This window comes from Bactrocera latifrons, unplaced genomic scaffold, assembly GCF_001853355.1.
Source record: "Bactrocera latifrons isolate USDA-ARS-PBARC rearing strain unplaced genomic scaffold, ASM185335v1 scaffold_204, whole genome shotgun sequence".
Lineage (NCBI taxonomy): Eukaryota > Metazoa > Arthropoda > Insecta > Diptera > Tephritidae > Bactrocera > Bactrocera latifrons.
In genome coordinates, this window is record NW_017535564.1 from 201,844 (window position 1) to 219,864 (window position 18,021).

General features: G+C 35.1%; 1 protein-coding gene across 1 annotated transcript in view; it reads left to right on the forward strand.

Moving 5' to 3' along the window:
• Positions 1–1,341: 1,341 nt before the first annotated feature.
• Positions 1,342–18,021, forward strand: part of LOC108968144 (dystrophin, isoforms A/C/F/G/H) — a gene marked incomplete at its 3' end in the record, with an annotated part of 344,088 nt that continues 327,408 nt past the window's right edge. Inside the window, 1 exon segment of the mRNA XM_018931935.1 lies at positions 1,342–1,457. Within this exon segment, the coding sequence (XP_018787480.1) occupies positions 1,352–1,457 (106 nt within the window).

Sequence of the window (18,021 nt, forward strand, 5' to 3'; positions counted from 1 at the left end):
GTTATTTTACATAATACGAAATTCAAAGGTGTGAAATATATTTATTTATTTACAAAGTATTGAAGAAATTATAAAATTTTTGAAGTAAGAAGTTCAAAATGTAATCAAATTTATTGCAAAAATTTCGATAAGATACATATGGGCTACATCTCGTGCTTCAGAAACAGGAATTTCTCTTTTAAAAAACTTAAGAACTCAAGTTGGACTTATTTCTCCAGTTATCCGTCTTAAGCTAGCATAACACTGGTGGCACGGCACACTCGACGTTCATAAAGCAAATAGATTCACTAATTAGCTAAAAGTATTAGCCCCATAGTATTGCTCTGTTAAGCTACATATATAAGCTCGCATTGGTCTAACGAAATCCGAACTAAGCTGTCGATTATGTCGACTTTAACATCGAAAACGAGTTATTTTGATAATCTGGTTCGGCATTTCTGAGGCCAAATTCACACGCATATTCTATGTGGTATGCTCACTAAATTTCATTTTCCTTCCTCCCAATTCTCTTTTTTAAGGCTCGATGTACTCCATTGGTCTTTGACCGAAAGTAAAGACAGCTCAACTTAGCTAGAAAAATGGGCAGTTTATCCAAACCCATTTTGAAAAATCCATAGGGTGATATTCGAKAGTTCGATTCGAGACCATATTGGCTTTGAAATAGTTTCATTAACTGCATGCATATGCCGTTCCTGAAAAAAAATGAAATCTAATAACATTTGGTTTAAATTCTTATAATTTACAAATTCCAAAGCAATACGAATATATGTATGACTTAGAAGGCAAATACATTGAATCCTAATGGTATGCTTTATTTAATGCACTGTTAACGGTATAAATTAGAAAAATATAACATATGAAAACACGGAAAAATTAATTGTAAAGTGTGAATAATGCAGAATAACTTAAATAGAAATAAAAAATGTAAAACTCAACATCTGACAATAGTTACTTATTTACCGTATTAATACTTTACCGTTACCTTGGTAATKAATTTAAAACTGTTGTAGTGCACTTACGTTTAATTCAAGTAGGGTGTGGTAAATATTTTTATTCATGTTGAATTCGTGTAGGATTATCAGCGATTAAATTATTAACCTGAAAGCTCRAAAGCGTTATATGTGCACTAAGATAAAGAAGTACAAAAAGAAATATATTGCCTACTTTTAGGCGGTGCAGGCATTTTTTACCTAAGAATGTGTTATTAAAAAGTTTATTATTACTTGGAAATATTTTAAAAAGGAGCAGAAATAAAAACGGAAAAATATAGTTTGTTAACTAAAATTGATGAAAATAAATAAAAAAAAATAAATAAAAAAAGTGCTTTAGAGAACGCAACAACATAATAAAAATGGATCGGCATGACCCATACGACTACGAAATCATTTGTGAACCGGCATATGACGAGCAGCCCGTTCAACTGCTTGGCTATGATGAATTTCGCATCAGATTTATGGGTGAGCAATAAAATATCTAAATCCCTATTGTAATGCATATTAAGATAGCGAATAATAAGCTGTTGACTAGTGTGTTTAAATAGCATATAGCGGATACTATATGGGTAGTATTCATATGTGTAGCGAATACTTGTCGGCCAAGTAGAAAAATGTTTAAAACAAAAACCCAAAAAAAACAAAAAAAAAAATAAGAAAAACGTGGTATGAAATCCCCTGGAAAGGAAACGTAATATAACAAAAATGAAAGAAAATATAATTAAAAGAGGCGAAAATTTGTTTATTTGAATTTTTGACATATATTTTAAGGTTATGTGAAAGCAGTGTTTGCAGAAAAGTTGTAGATCCTTTCAATCTTTAACACTATACTGTTTTCTATTGGTCACGCACTTTGCCGGAAAACAAGGTTAAGGGGTTAGGTGGGTTTCAGAGCTACAAAAAAAGGTATTTTTACGATTTTTTGATTTTTTTTATAATACAAGCAATCATATATTTGAAAAATTTAATATGTAGCATCAACGGTATATATACGAACAATATCTCCTGAAATTTCGAAACAGAAATGTTGAAAATTCCGCCGTKGAAACCGCATTTCCCTGGGCGTCTCTCGGAAAAGTGCTCTCGCCATGGACAGCATAACGTATTTTTGGTTCATACAAAATTAAAAAACGAAGCATATTCTGTTAGTACATATATAAATCTCGTTTTTAAACGTAGGAAATTAAAAATATTAAAATTGYCCTTCTTTTCTCGGACTTTGAACAAAAGATCTCATTTTTGGTAAAATTTTCGGTATTTTTTGGTCAGAAAAATAAGTTGTAATGAAATAAGGAAAAATCCTTCGTTTAATAACTACGTAATATTATTTCAAAAACGTGTACACAATACGAACTAAATTGGTCGATAACTTTTCGAGAAATCGTGTACACCGACTTCAAAAACACAGTTTCGAGAAAAACGCGTTTTAAGACAGAGCACTTAGCGCAGTTAGACTTGAGTGCACAAGTTCTCAACACTGTATCTCCGAAATTATTACTCAGATCAACTCAACTTTAACTTCAGGACTATATTCTAGAGGTATTGTAGAATTTAATAAAGCAAAAAAAAAAAGTTAATCGATTTTTGGAAATTTTCAAACCCACCTAACCCCTTAACCAATTATAGCCATTAACAGTATAACCCAGCGAACCCATTTTTCTCTTCCCGACCACAGTTTATTCTTTAATTACTTTCTATTTAATTAATGTTATTTTATCTTCTTWTTCCAATGGGTTTAAATCTACTCCGTTTTTTTTTTCTAGTTGAAGTTCTTGATTAGTAAAGTAAATTAATCGTTTCGCTTAGAAGCTAAATGATCAATAAACCAGCCTTTGCTCAATTAAAGCTCTAATTTAGATCGATTAACGAGACAAAATAAAATTTTTTTTTTTGCTACATTAATTCTTAATCGAACTGAAGTGGAGTTGAAACTGGAATGCAACTCTGTGGGTTGTTGTCCAGGCTGTAAATTCGGTGTTTGCAATCAGTTGATGAATTTTAATCATTCGAAAAAATACTAAATGAAGAACACAGGCCAGTATAATAGCTGATCGTTAATAGAGCCCATCGTTAGTCGGCTGTGCGAGAGGTAAAAACTGGTTTCTTAATGTAYTAATCTTAGTGTACTAAATTAATTTGGCTGTGCGAAAAGGGTAATCAGGCGTGTTAGGATTTTGACACGAATATCTGCCTTGGGTTCGTAATCGATAAATAAAATACGTTCTCTCATTTTGAATGAGATAACTCACATGTTGGATRATATACGCGTATGCACAAGAAACTCACAGTCGATTCAGGTGAAAGGAAGTATTGATCTGATCCAACCCATTTTATCTGCATTTCAATTACGTAACACAATGACCAATATTTTCTGTCAAAAGTCAACTATAGTTCCGCATATTCAGACCTGGTCACTTGAACAGTTGTGATWCGATTTGGACAATTTTTGCTATACTCCAAAAACACTATGCGTTCAAAGTTGTATCTTGTTATATTAATTACTTCTTGATTCGTGTACAAGAAACTGAAAGAATCGAAAGGTACTTTAAAATTGTGTCTTCAGAGAAGTAGGCGTAGTTGTGGTCCGATTTTGTCCAGTCTTACAYTGTGACATAAGAATCTCAGTAGAATATCATGTAGCGAATTTGGTTGATTTCGGTCGGGCAGATTCCGAGATATGGGATTTCACCTCAAAGAGGGCGCCCATTGAACAATTTKGAGCCCGACCTTTATGAAGCTGTTTAACACTATATCGGTCGTAATCATTTTACGATTTTTTATATGTGCCTTAGCAGCTTTTAACGGTATCGTTATATGGGGATTGAGCAGTATTATATTTCGATTTCAATTATTTTCACACTGTCGGTACAGATTCTTATAGGATTTTTAAAAATCAAAAATTCTTTGCCTACAGGTATACTCTTGCTTTTGCAATCCCCTACACTTCGAAATAATTGTTTATTTAAATTTTTAATTCCATCTTTCATGTATTTTTATTAATAGTTCTTGATAAATATAATCTTAGATAAAAATTTTTTTAGTTTTTAAACTTAAGTAATGATAAAAACCTTCTAATAAATCATTGGAAAACTCTCATTTTTTTCAACAACATCAACCTCCGCTTCTGCCTACTGGGTTAACTCAGGCATGCATTTTTTACGCCCATTTCGTATGTTAATGAGAGCATCTGTGGTACTGCCTGTTTAATTTCATATTATCTCTTGTTTATTTTTGTACTTGCGGTAACTTCACTTGTGAGTAAACAAATTAACACATGTACGTGTGGAAACACACACACACACAAAGCCACAGATGCAGACATGTCAACAGATTTTAGGTGGCGCTCTTTATTTACAGAWGGAAATTGGTTGTCATGATAAAAAAACCGAGATTTTGTTTCGTTTTCGCTAAGTTAAATTTAAAATACTTAATTTCGTTAAAAAAACACAATTTTTTTTTTGTTTTTTTATTTGGAATATTTTAATTTTTTTTCGACTGAGTGGTGGTATGCAGGTCCATGGCTTCCATATAGACTTTATATACCATAATATACTTATGTATGAATATTTGCAAAATTTATCATCTTAAGATAGGCATAGAATGCTTTTAATTTAACTTTTTATGTAAATATGGACCAGATAGATTTGAAAAAGCAGGGCGAATTTTTTAAATTCAATAATCGTTGTAGTGAAGTCGATTTCAACAACAACAAACACAAAATAATTTTACATTATCTAATAATGTTATTAATATTCAAAACGACTAGTTATCAACTACTTCGCAACTAGTATGGATCACCAAACTATCCATTTGACTAGATTTTTTTACATAGAATTTTTTTATTTTACATAGAATTTTATATAGCAGCAAGCGGTAGTTTGTACGTGCTCTTTCTCGTTAGAAAGCATTTGTCTTTGTTGTTTTTTTTATCTAGTTCGATTTCAGTTTATAGTTTATAGATTCTGCCAAGACTAATCATTCACTACTAGCATATTTCACAGACACTACCGTATATGCCATTTATTTTATTTATTCGGAAGAGTAGATATCTATGYATTATACAATATATTTTATGCAGAAAAGTAGTACATGGACGCAAGTAAACATACTGACAACGAAAATCACTTTCACTCTCAATATTCTGATATCTCCAGCTCTACACTCCATATTTATTGTTACTTAGTTCTTAACTGCTCCAGTTTCAGAGTCTTAATTACCACAGGATCTGTGTCATTTTAAGTAAAAATTATTATTTTTTCTTGGAAAAWTTTTAATTTATTATTCAACATATAGTAGTTGTAAGCTATAATGTCACTTATATAATATAAAGTAATTGCTGTCTTCGACGCGCCAAACATTGGAGAGTAGCGAATCAAACAAATTAAAAGAKATTTTCAAACAATGCATTACTTGTGGTCAAACCTTGCCCTCACTGGTTCCAAAACCAGTTATTGAAAATAAGGGCACTATCCAATGGAATATAGTGTTTAGTTATCAACGGTATAACATGTCGCATGCCACAACTTCAAACATAACTAACTTAGATTACTCTCAATAATTACTTCCATTACGAAAAATCATTTAAACATTTTCTGACAACTGTAAAATTTTAACCGATTTGTTTGAAACTTGGACCTAAATAGCAAGACGTGGATTAAGGTCGCTCATGGAACGAAATTCATTCATTCCAAAATTTAACCTTATCTTAGAATAAAAAAATATAACTTTACTCATTGAATGCCTAGTGAGTCGTTTCTTGGGATAATCTTGCCAGGAAACAAAGAACTGCAAAAATCGATGCTCAAGGCAGTAGTAGTGCTTTAGCAGCAACAATGGAAGATGCRAATTACTACGAGAACGCAAGTACTTTCTGCCTTAGAAACCCTGAGCACTTGAGGTGGGGATATATGTATGTTCATATATCCGACGATTCATACTGTTCTTCGCATATTTGGAACTTTGCTAGCATCAAATGCTAACGCTAACCGATCCTTATCTTCTTTGCGTCGAATCAAGACTTGGACAGAGCACGACACTCGAAAACAGATTGAAGGGCTTAGCACTCCTCAACATAAATTAAGACGTGTGGGAGCAGAAGAAGTAATAAAAATATTTAGTAGAATGAACAAACAGCGTATTGATTTGATGCCGTAAAAATACAAAGTTTGATATAGGCACTAAGGACCGCATACTCGGTATAGCGGGCTGGAAAGTTTATGGGCCGTTATAGACTCTGTTTAGTTGAGAATGGCATATCATGAACGTGAAGTTTTATTTCGATGTCTGTATATATACTGTAAAGACATATGAAATTTRAAAGTACGATGTGAGGGAAGTAGATATCCTTTTAGGCCAATTCCGCTCATTATCGCAACGTAAATAAGAACGGAATGAAAAGTTTATTGATATTGATCGAGTAGTTTCTGAGATATGAAACTCCATTGAAAAGTAGGGGGTGAACGATGTTTCCAATGAGTCCTTTGCAAAGATTTCGTATCACATTGAGTGAAAAATTAAATTTCTGAGCTATTTTCTTAACTGTTATATGAGAGGTGCATTTGGTTATATGTTAGGAAGAGCTAAAAACGCTGGTTCTCAACAAGTTTTGTGGTAATAGCTTATGTGGTTTGTGAGATATTTACCTTTTATGAAGTCTCTGTCATACTACTATCATAATATTTTGACTTACTTTTCGGCTTTGTTACGACATTTTGTAGATTCCCGGTTGACAGAATTTTGTGGGCGTGTCGTTTCCGATTCCCCCTATCTGCAATACAAACTTCCATTGGCTGCCAAGGAAAATATGTACCACATTTTAACAAGATATCTCATTGTCTACTCAAATTGTCGCTTGTACAAACAGACGAACGGCCAGACAGTTAAGTGCTGAACACATAGAGCRCGACAGACTGCAAGCGACATCTGTCAAATATTACATTACACACGTTCTAATGGACACAGTTATTTAGACTGCTGCAGGCCGACAGTTGTCGCTCTCGCTAACTTCATAATATTCTTATATTTGCTAAATAAATTTACCTCTGTTCTTATTTTTTTGCATAAAAAATTTCTCTTCGAACAAAATTTTAAAATTTCATTGAAGTGAAAGGTATTAGTATGGCCTCAACGAAAGTRTGTACAATGTRCATTGTACATGCAAAATGAACAGCTGTGTTGTCTTGTGTACATGCCGGCCATTGTTTGTTGCTGCCTTCTTACAAATGTTCACATAGAAGGTTTCACGACGCCATTTACAGTTCACTGTCGAGCTGCCATGTCTTGTCGCGCTCTATGTGTTCAGCACTTTGCTCAGAATTCGGCTCCTCTTGTCATCCCGCTCATTTACATTTATGCATATTCGTTTTTATTTAGTATGAAAAGTAAGAACGACTGGCACGTTGTTGTGAACTTGAATATAACCGAGTAATCGGTGTCTACGCCAATAAAGTAAAAGAAGATATTAGTTTAAGGTGTTACAAATACCCGTTGCGTGAGCAAAACTATTATACTCTCCATTGCAACATGTTGCGAGAATATAAAAATTAACTCTTGTATTATTTTACGTTAGGTTAGGTCGGGTTAAACTGGTAGGCCAATAAGCCACGCATAGACTAGTAGTTTTAGTAATATTTTCAGATGGTGTTCAATTCCTAGGTTCATGAGAAGTAGTCATCTTTTACAATGCCTGCGCTTGACGCGAAACAGAGTCGATAATACCTCCTCCAGTGTATCACACCGTGGAAACTCCAGATGCTTACATCGTAGCCTTGTCCACGCGGGACAATTGTACTACATGTGCCGCAACCTGACAGTCACCGGTTAGTATTCCGATCATGTTCCTACAGTTTTTCCTATCGAGTTCCAATAGGAGTTTTGTGTATTTCCTATCTATCATTTTGCACATGGCTTCTGTAGTTTTCCTTATCATTCTTCTGCTCAGATCGTCGTATAGATGGGTTTCCCAATGTTGATCACGTTTTCGAATGTTAGCCGTACACCATTTTTGTCAATCCTTTCCACTATTTCATTGCCCTCGATGCCTTTGTGGCCTGGCACCCAGTAGAAGTGAAGTTGCTTGTTTCTGGAGCATTTTCCACTGCTGCTCTGCTTCCCAAGACAGTTCTGGCCGATATGCCAAACCAGGTTACTGCCCTAATTGCAACTCCATCGTCCATTTTCGAGGCATCTTTTACTATGTTTACTTTGAACCTTCTTTCCCAGTTGAAAGGTTCTGTATGTAAATTCTCCTTCAGCTAGTACTCGTCCCGCTAATTTTGCTATGCAGTTTTCAGCGAAGAGGTRTATAGGTGGCAGGTCGTATTCTTTTAATGTAATCAATTCATCTATCAAATTCTTACTGTAACTTTGTCATAAAAGGGAATGTCAGAACACATAATGTGTTAGTAAATTAAAGAGAAGTTTTCTTAAATGTGTGTTATGCAAAATTTTTAAAATGGGATTCTGATCATTAATATACAAAATCCATTTTTTCACAATCAGACATAGTTTTATAATTATTTCAGCCTATTGGGAATTTTTCTACATTTCAATGTAATGACAACATTGTTGAATGTATATCAAACCCCTTCTCAATTAGTTCATTATCATTACTTTAATTAACAACACATTGGAACAACTGAAACGATGTGAAAATGAAACATATACGAAAAGTGCCGGTCGACTTTAAGCGCCGCACGCACGCTCCCTCGTCACAACACTCTCACACATACATACATAAACCTGCTTTCAACTCTCTCACACCAACGCATTGGAGCCAAAGTGCTTGTTTGGTAACTCTGAGCAGCGGCAGCGACGCTCAACAAGTGGGGAGTCGCTAATATTTTTTGTTGTTTACGCTGACTGGTTTGTTGAGTGGAACTTATTGGCGCTGCCGCTKTTGTTGGTAACTTTTTTCGAGTTCCAGCACTAGGAAAGCATTTGGGCAGTCGCCGAGCGATTAGTTGGTACCGAGTGAGCGAGCGATACGAAAGTGTTTTAAAACCGCGCGAATAAACGAAGTGCATGATTAAAAACTATACTCTTTTTTTTTAGTTTTTCTCTTATTTTATTTCAATTGTGTTTATTGGAAGTTAATTCAGAAGCGCAAAGGAAAGTGAAAAGATTCAAGTGTTTTTAGCTAAACCTCTAATCAAAGTAGTTTGGTGTGGAGAAACGGAAGGTGGGCCATCAAAGTTGCTAGTGAAAAATCTGTCGAGTGGCTTTTCAGCAAAAGTAAAGCGAAATGTGCAGTCAGAGTGAAAGGAAATATGAAAATTATATTTTGTAATGGAAAATATCAATTATAAGTGCGAAAAATGGAAGGTTATTAAGTTTTCTGGAAGAAAATTCCCCGACTAAATTCTGGCCGGGCCACTTCTAAGTATACAGATATGTTTACTATATACATACATACATACATATGTACTTCGGCATTTGTGTTGTGTATACCACCGCAGCTTTGGCTGAGCGACCGTTGGCATACTCGTCGGTAGAGCCCGTTTCGACCACATCGTTCGGAGCCGCCAACGTCGGCGTTGATGTGCGCGTCGCTGCCGTTACGCCGATTCGCGTTGTTTCGTGCGTTCGTGTGTRGTTGTTGTTGCCGGTGATCACCTGTTGATTGTTTTTAGTAGCTGTCAAAAAAAACCTAAACAAAAATTTTATAATGAAATGTCATTATTAAGCGCGATATGCGAAGAGTGTGATGAGTCAGAGGCAAAAGTGTGCATTTGCGGCGCGAAATGATAATAAATGTGAAAAAAGTATTAATAATATGGATTATTGAATCAAAGTGCTGTGTAAATTAACCTTGGCACATGAATTAGCATAAAGAAGAAAATGAATAACGAAACGAATGCCAGCTGTTCAATTCAAGCGAATATGTGTGAGCGTAAAATGTAAAATAGCAAAAGCAGTAAGAAAACAAAAAAAAAAATAAATAAATAGAATAAAGCAAAGGTGTAAATAACAGATATGTGTCATGTGTGAGGTGCAAAAAATGGCAAACGCAGTAAAACGTCAAARAATGCAGTTAACTCGTCTATGTCAACGTTGCAGCAACAACACAAACATACCGCTTGTAAAGGTTTCCTAGTGGAACGAGTTTTCAAATCGGTGACTTCACAGCCAAAGCATGAAGAGAAGCGGAAAATCAAAAACAGAAAAAATAAGAAAAACGTAACAATCTCGTCAAATAACAGCGTTAAACCGGTTAGATGGCTGCCTATATTGAAATAAAACAAAGCCGAAATATGCAAAATGACATTGGCAGATTTGAATATCAATTGAAATGCTTCAGTTATTCGAAGAATTTTTATTTTTTTTTCACCTGCAAAACTGATATTTCAAACTTTTTGTGATTTCTTAAAGGACTCGTTGAATTATATCAAGTTCTAAAACGATTAAATCTTACGAGAATATTAAGACTACCATAGAATAAGAGTTTGGTTATACTTCCGATTAGATCACCACACTGATGTGCTCTACAATTTATATAGCGGAACCTCGTATCCGACGACACTTTCCATGAGTCCATTTTGCTCGAAATTTCTTTAAAAAAAAAAAAAAAAATGAAGACTGGGATTTTGCATCGACTAGGGTTATTTTTCTGAAAAATTAAAAATAATATATATTTAAATTTTTTTAAGTAAATTTTTTTCGATTATCTTTTATTATATTTTTATCGAGTTATCTGTTTCAAAAATAATAATTTTTTTTTACCAGCGATATGTTATGTTGCTATGTTTCTCAGAAATTATACGTCGACTATTTGAAAAGCTTTCTTTACGCACGATCCAACTAGCCAATAGCTAGAAAAATATATATGTATTAATTCTGGGTCTGTTTGGTTGCCTAAAATTATTATTCCGGGTGATGTAGACAATTTTGTGGTAGTGTAATATAATAGAATAATATATAATTTAAATTATAATAGACAAAACTTGACTGACCTGTGTTTAAAATTTGCAGTTTATGAGAATCTCACAAAAACACGTATTCCTAACTTCATTTTCTTATGATTAGTTAGACCCATGTCCGTTTAATTCGCTGTAAGCCCAAATTTGGGAACAATTAATTATCTACTATTATTCCATATTTAATTATTAAAAAATTTCTAATAAATTGATTATGTCCTGTCTGTACTCCTCACATGGCTTAGTCAATGTTCTTCTCTATTAAACTGATTGAATTGCGTATATTATCTATAAAGGCAACGTGAGAGTACCTGATGGTTGATTTCAGCAGTTTCCTTGTCAGAAAAGCATTCAGTCCTCTGGGTTGAATTTACCGTAGCAGATGATTTCCATAAGTGAAAATAAAAACGATAGAAGAGAAGATTCTTCTTCTTCTACTAACATAACGTCGACTCATCAGATGYCATCGTYCATGCCAATTGAGGCCAATGATATCAATATCGTCGACATACGCCAGCACTTGTCAATCTTATAGAAGATTGTTCCTTCTCAATTTAGTTCTGCAGCTCGAATTTTTCTCCAGCAGTAAATTGAAGAAGCCGCGTGAAAGGGAGTTGAGTTTAAAATCTCGTTTGGTATCGAACGGCTCGGTGGGGTACTTTCCGATCCTGATGGAGTTTTTGGTATTGCTCAACGTCAGTCTACACATACGTATTAGTTTTGCGGGGATACCAAATTCAGACATAGCGCATAAAAGCAACTTTAAAATCGACGAAGAAGTGTTGTGTGTCGATCGTCTTTGGACGGGTCTTTTCCAAGATTTGGCGCATGGTGAATATGTGGTCAGTTATTGGTTTTCCATGTCTAAAGCCATACTGATAAGGTCCATTTATTTTGTTGGCGATGGGCTATAACTTTTCACACAACATATTTTATAGAACCTTATATGCGATGTTGAGGAGGCTTATTCCACTGTAGTTGGCGCAGATTGTGGAGTCTCCATTTTTGTGGATTGGGCAGAGCACACTTAAATTCCAATCGTCGTATATCATTTCTGGTTATTATTTCAATTTGTTTAGACCACGATGCACCGCAAGCCAGTCACATACTCAATTCACACGATTACACCAATGCTGCTATAGTTAGTAAACACAAAYCACGAAACAATTCCGAAAAAATTAACCAAAACAACAAAAGAACACTTCCCTCGTATCCAAAGTAACAAACAAATATTGAAGCGAATTGAGCAAACAATTAAACAAAACAATAAAAGTCTTGTTTAAATGTGCACGCGAACGCAGACGGAAAAATCTGTACAAAAACAACAAAGCGCATGGCACGCAGAGTACTTAAAAACTAGCAGAAGAACCAGCATTAGAAGTAMCTAAGAAGCACTGAATGCGAATGCAAACGGTTCAAGTAAAACTACACACATACACACGCAGAAACAACAAATTTCGACTGCGCCCTGACGCATCAGTTATGTTTCACTTTCGCTCCGTTCTCGTGCACATGTGTTGACCTGACCGGCTTGGCGAGCCAACAACAAGCGACTTCCTCGATTGGAAAGCATTTGGCAATAAATTGAAATAATTGCTTGTAATTACAAGAGTAAAAGAGAAATGAAAGAAGAAAAAGGGAAAATAAAATAGAAAACTGTAAATTAATGAAAGSAGCAGCGACTGAGCACGCCAGTGCAGTCCCACCACCAGCATGCGTTTTCCTGAGCGCCTCTCAGACCGTCTGATCACTGCTATCTGTTGCTTGCGCTGTTTATCTCCCCTTCTCGCATCCTCTTTCCRCACTTCATAGTTGGAATAATAAACGAACTTTATATTCTCCGTTTTTTGTATTACCCACTTCGCCTGTGTTTGTTTTTATTATTACTTCTTTTAGTTTTTTGGCTGCTTTGTTTTTGTTTACTCCACCGGTTGTGAACAACTGGCACTTGGAACACATTGCCTCACAGTTGCTTGGTTATCGGTGTGCACACACACGCTTAACCACACTCTCCTCTCTATCAAAGTACACAATCGGCTCTCGCAGCTGACAGCATTCCCTAATTGTTTGTTTGTTATTAATCATTCAATTGAAGCCGGTGCCTAAGGTGAAGTTCAACGCTCGAAAAAGCATGGACGAACTGCAGCGCACTACTTTGGACCCCCATRTCAAGTTCGGAAAGTAACAATTGCTTTATATGAAATCAAAAAGCGATTCTAGTTTAGTTTTGTACTCAGATCAAAAGTTTTTCTTCACCAAACTGTAGTGTTTTCGGAATGTTGACTCATGGAGTACGTACGAATGTACTTTTGATACTGATTTTGTCCAATAAAACTTTCTTCACCGAAAGAAGTTCGGGTTTGCTCCTTCAAATGTGGTTAGATACATGTTAGAGGTCTAACSAGATCCTTGGACATGTATGAGAAGTAAACATATACATATGTATGTACTACTGTGAGGAAAAAATAGTAAGACTCTTTAATTTAAATTTCGCACGAAAACCCATTCGTCGAAACATTGYTTTTCTAGGTTGGTCGAACTGTCTGTCAAATCTCTGCCAAATGTTACATCTAAATAATCATTATATTATACATAAAGTGCTTTCGGCGATTTTTACGATTACTAAAATTTTTCTACAAAGAAGTTTCATTAATTTTGTCTCCGGAATCGAATTCYTGGTACCAAAACGTTAAGACAGTTGTAAGAGGCTTTCGATGATATTTGTCTGTCGCTAGCAAGTGATTGGTACAAATTTTATAATGCAAAGAGAGTCCAACCACGTCCAGACGACCATCAACATCAACTAATGATCAAAACATCAATAAAATAAAGGAATTTTTGCTTAAGAATTGGCGGTTAAAGATCTYTCCTAGCATCGTTGGAATATCGGAAAGATCAGTGAAATCAATTTTAAAAGAGGATTCGGGCTTATAAAAAGTGAAAGCACGATTGGTTCCAAAATCGCTTATTTTTTACGAAAAAATCACGTCGCTTTAAATGCTGTGAAATAGTGCTGGATGCCTTGAAACGTATTATTACTGGCGATGTGTCTTGGATCTATGATTACGTCCGGAAAACACACTATCAATCGTCCGAATACGTAGAAAAGATGAGCTGAAGCCGTAAAAACTAAAAAGCGGGTCAGAAATCAAGGTTATGTTGATAGTTTCTCGATTGTCGAGGTGTAGTGCACTCCGAACTCCCACTAACCGGCCAAACTGTGATCASGGAATACTGTTTGAGTATTATGCGGCGTTTGCCTGAAGCTATTCGTAACAAGTAAGGAAGGGCTAAGTGCGGGTGTCACCGAACATTTTATACTCTCGCATCAAATACCGCATTTGTGTAAAGTTTTATTCCGCTATCATCATTGGTTCCTAATGGATATATTAAACAGAGAAGACATCAGATGGAATACAAAATAGCGTTATATTGGAAGAAGGCGTGGTTGCGAACCGATTTCACTCATATTTCGTACATGTAGGGTGTTAAGAAAATAATATGCTCCTGAGATATGGTTTTTGGTCCAAAAGTGGGCGACGCCACGCCCATTTTCAATATTTGAAAAAGCCTTGGGTGCAGCTTCTTTCTGCCGCTTCTTCCGTAAAACTTAGTGTTTCTGACGTTGTTTGTTAGTCGGTTAGCGCACTTTTAGTCATTTTCAACATAACCTTTGTATGGAGGGGGGCGTGGTTATTATCCGATTTCTTCCATTTTTGAACTGTATATAGAAATGCCTGAAGGAAACGACTCTATGGAGTTTGGTTTACATAGCTATAGTAGTTTCCGAAATATGTACAAAAAACTTAGTAGGGGGTGGGGCCACGCCCACTTTTCCAAAAAAAAAAAAAAAAGACGTCCAAATATGCCACTCCCTAATGCGATCCTTTGAACCAAATTTCACTTTAATATCTTTATTTATGGCTTAGTTATGACAGTTTATAGGTTTTCGGTTTTCGCCATTTTGTGGGCGTGGCAGTTGGCCGATTTTGCCCATCTTCGAACTTAACCTTCTTATGAAGCCAAGAAATACGTGTACCAGGTTTCCTCATGATATCTCAATTTTTACACAAGTTACAGCTTGCACGGACGGACAGACAGACATCCGGATTTCAACTCTACTCATCACCCTGATCATTTTGGTATATATAACTCTATATCTAACTATTTTAGTTTTAGGACTTATGTGAACAAAACTATAATACTCTCTTTAGCAACTTTTTTGCGAGAGTATAAAAAGGGAACGGATTATGTGCCAACAACTTTTTGTTTTTGCACCACAATGATACACCGTCGAATACCGCGTTCATTCYTCGTGAGTTTTTCGCCAAATTTYCAACCTACATCGTGCCGCTACCACASTAATTGCCTGATTTAGCTCCGCGTGACTTCTGGCTATTCAGCAAACCCAAACGATCGCTCCGAASAAACCGTTTTGAGTCAACTGAAGATATTAAACGTGAATCGCTACGAGTATTGAAGGATAWTCCGGAAATTGGCTTTAACAACTGTTTCGTTGATTAGACAAAATGTCGGCACAAGTATATTGAGGCCAAGGGGGATTTCTTTGAGGGGGACATATATTTTTAAGAAAAAAAAAATAGGAATTTTAAAACTATGGACAAAGCCTTACTATTTTCTATTCATAGTTGTATCTTACTTTGACTTTCCTACATAACGTTAACTGTAATGCTATTTGTGACTGGTTAGAATAAGGTCACAACTGTCGGACACTGCAAATTATCAAAATAATATTCGTACTGAAATCCATGCGAACAAAACAGACTAGGTCAATCTCGATTGTATTATTATATTGTATCCGCTGTAATGAGATATTTATAAGAATTAAGCGATTCCGTCAAAAATGTTCACTGAAAAGGAACCAAGATAGTTAATAACGACTATTAATTATCATCGAGGGGCACCCAAGTATCCGAGCGTTCTTTTTCTGCAAAGAGCTTCTTCTTCGAATTACCTTGAAAATATTTGTATACACTCAGGCATAATTGCATAATACATGACGAAAATATAATGTTATAGCGGCACGCAACTGTATTTGTATCGACCGATGATTAATGTGAAAACAATCCTCAATGTCCACATCGAGGAGACAAAGCAGAGCACTTTAGCAGTTTTTCCTTGATAAAAAAAGTAATCACAAATAAATAAGTGTCTCATTGCCAACCCATTCCACTGCAAGCCACATGCCAGCAAATCAACAAGTTAAAGCAACAGCGTGAGATTGTTGAACGAGCGATAGAGAGAGGATATATTGACAGAGAGCACTCCAAACCAACAGGCATAAATTGAGTGTAAGCAAGAATGTGTGAGAGTGCGCGGCTTAATTAAATGTCAAATAAGAGCGCAATAAAATTCCAATCAGCTGAAGTTAAAATCGAACATTTTTAGTGAAATTTATGATGGTGACAACAGATATATTTTGCTAAGACAGTAAATATTGAAGAGTTGAATTTGGAAAGCAAACGAATGGAAAATAAATTAGTGAATATTGGTGGAGCAAATAGAGAAAAAAATTTCAGTCACAGTTTTGCTCGTGACGTGCGAAATAAATGCGAAAGTGTAAGTTAGAAAATAATGTGGGTTTACTTACAAACATACACATACATATGTATATGTGAATTTGGTTATCTGTTTTGCCGGCTGCGACAGTYGGAGCTGGTTTTATTTATTAATGAATGAGTTCGCTCATCGACGCGTGTGTAAACAACTAAGCGAATAACAGTGTGTAGAAAARAATATCTGAATGTGAAGTTTTGTGATAGAAAAAATAATAAAGAAAGAGAAAAATAATAAAATAATGATTAAATCTTATATTAAAAATGCCAATACCAGATTTTATTGATGGTTATAGTTTAAATTTATTTTATAGCTCGCTACAGATCACAGTGCTGATATTCTTGCTGGCAAAGTTACTGCCGATTTATTACCTTTTGAAGTCTTTCTTTGGCATATAAGTTGTCTASTAGCCAAAATAAGCTTCATTGTCAACTTATTTGCCTTTCTTGTTCGCGCCTACAAAAAAGTGTGGAGTTCTGCTTCGTGTTTACATTGCWAATTTAGACAGCTGTGTGTCAGCTGACTTATTTATACCTTTTGTCGCTTAATTTCCAATTAGAGAGCAATGTTATGAGCCCTTGTTATTTACAGATACAAGTGCAAGTTGTGAAAAATAAGAGTAAATAATATACTTACAAACTAATTAAGAAAAAAAGCATTATTCAAAAAGTTTTAACCTAACCTAAAATAACAAAAAAAAAAATCAATTTCGTAACCGACGTAACAGTATGTTTATTAGTGTTTCACGAATTTAAGCGAATTTTATGTGTTGAACGAGTACCGAATCACCTATATTTGGAATAACGAAAACGATATGGATCCGGCGATTTTAATTGGTGAGTTTTATAGAAAGGAAAATGCTAGTTAACGAAGTTTAGAAATCTACTTATAAGAAATCGATAAAAAATGTTCTTCATGTTTTCATATCAAAGAATGCATTATTGTTTTTTTTAGTAACATCACGTTCAATATTTCTAAAATTAACAATACAAATGTGAATTGTGTGCGTCGAAATTTCCCAAAACAGTGGTGGCCGGCTCTTATCGATAGAAAACATCAGCTGTTTTCCAAAGTTATGACGAGCGTGTTTCACCAAACTAAAAGCTATGGGAATCCACTAGTTCTAAGCTTGATTCTTTTATGCAAAATTACTCCTTTCACTTAATGTGTTTACACATCACAGAACAGAAAGTAGGAAATTTATAAAACACATCTATYTTGCTTTTTTCTTAATGCACTTTTTTATTGCTATAAAGACGTTATATTTCTGTGAAATACTGAAAAAAAATTGTGCTTTGAAAAATATCATGGCTCTTTTCGTGAATCATTCCAGTACCTCAACCGTCTGGATCATCAGGGGACTGTTTCTCAATGTTCTTCTTTGCCACAGCCGCACTATTAAAAATTTTATTTTTCTTAATCAAACCTGATGCTAGTTTTTATTCATGTGGATTCTGGCAAAGCTGACACGAGATACTTAACGGTGTGCTTTCAAGAGAGGCGTTTTCTGCATTTTCAACTTACAATGTTAGGATTCC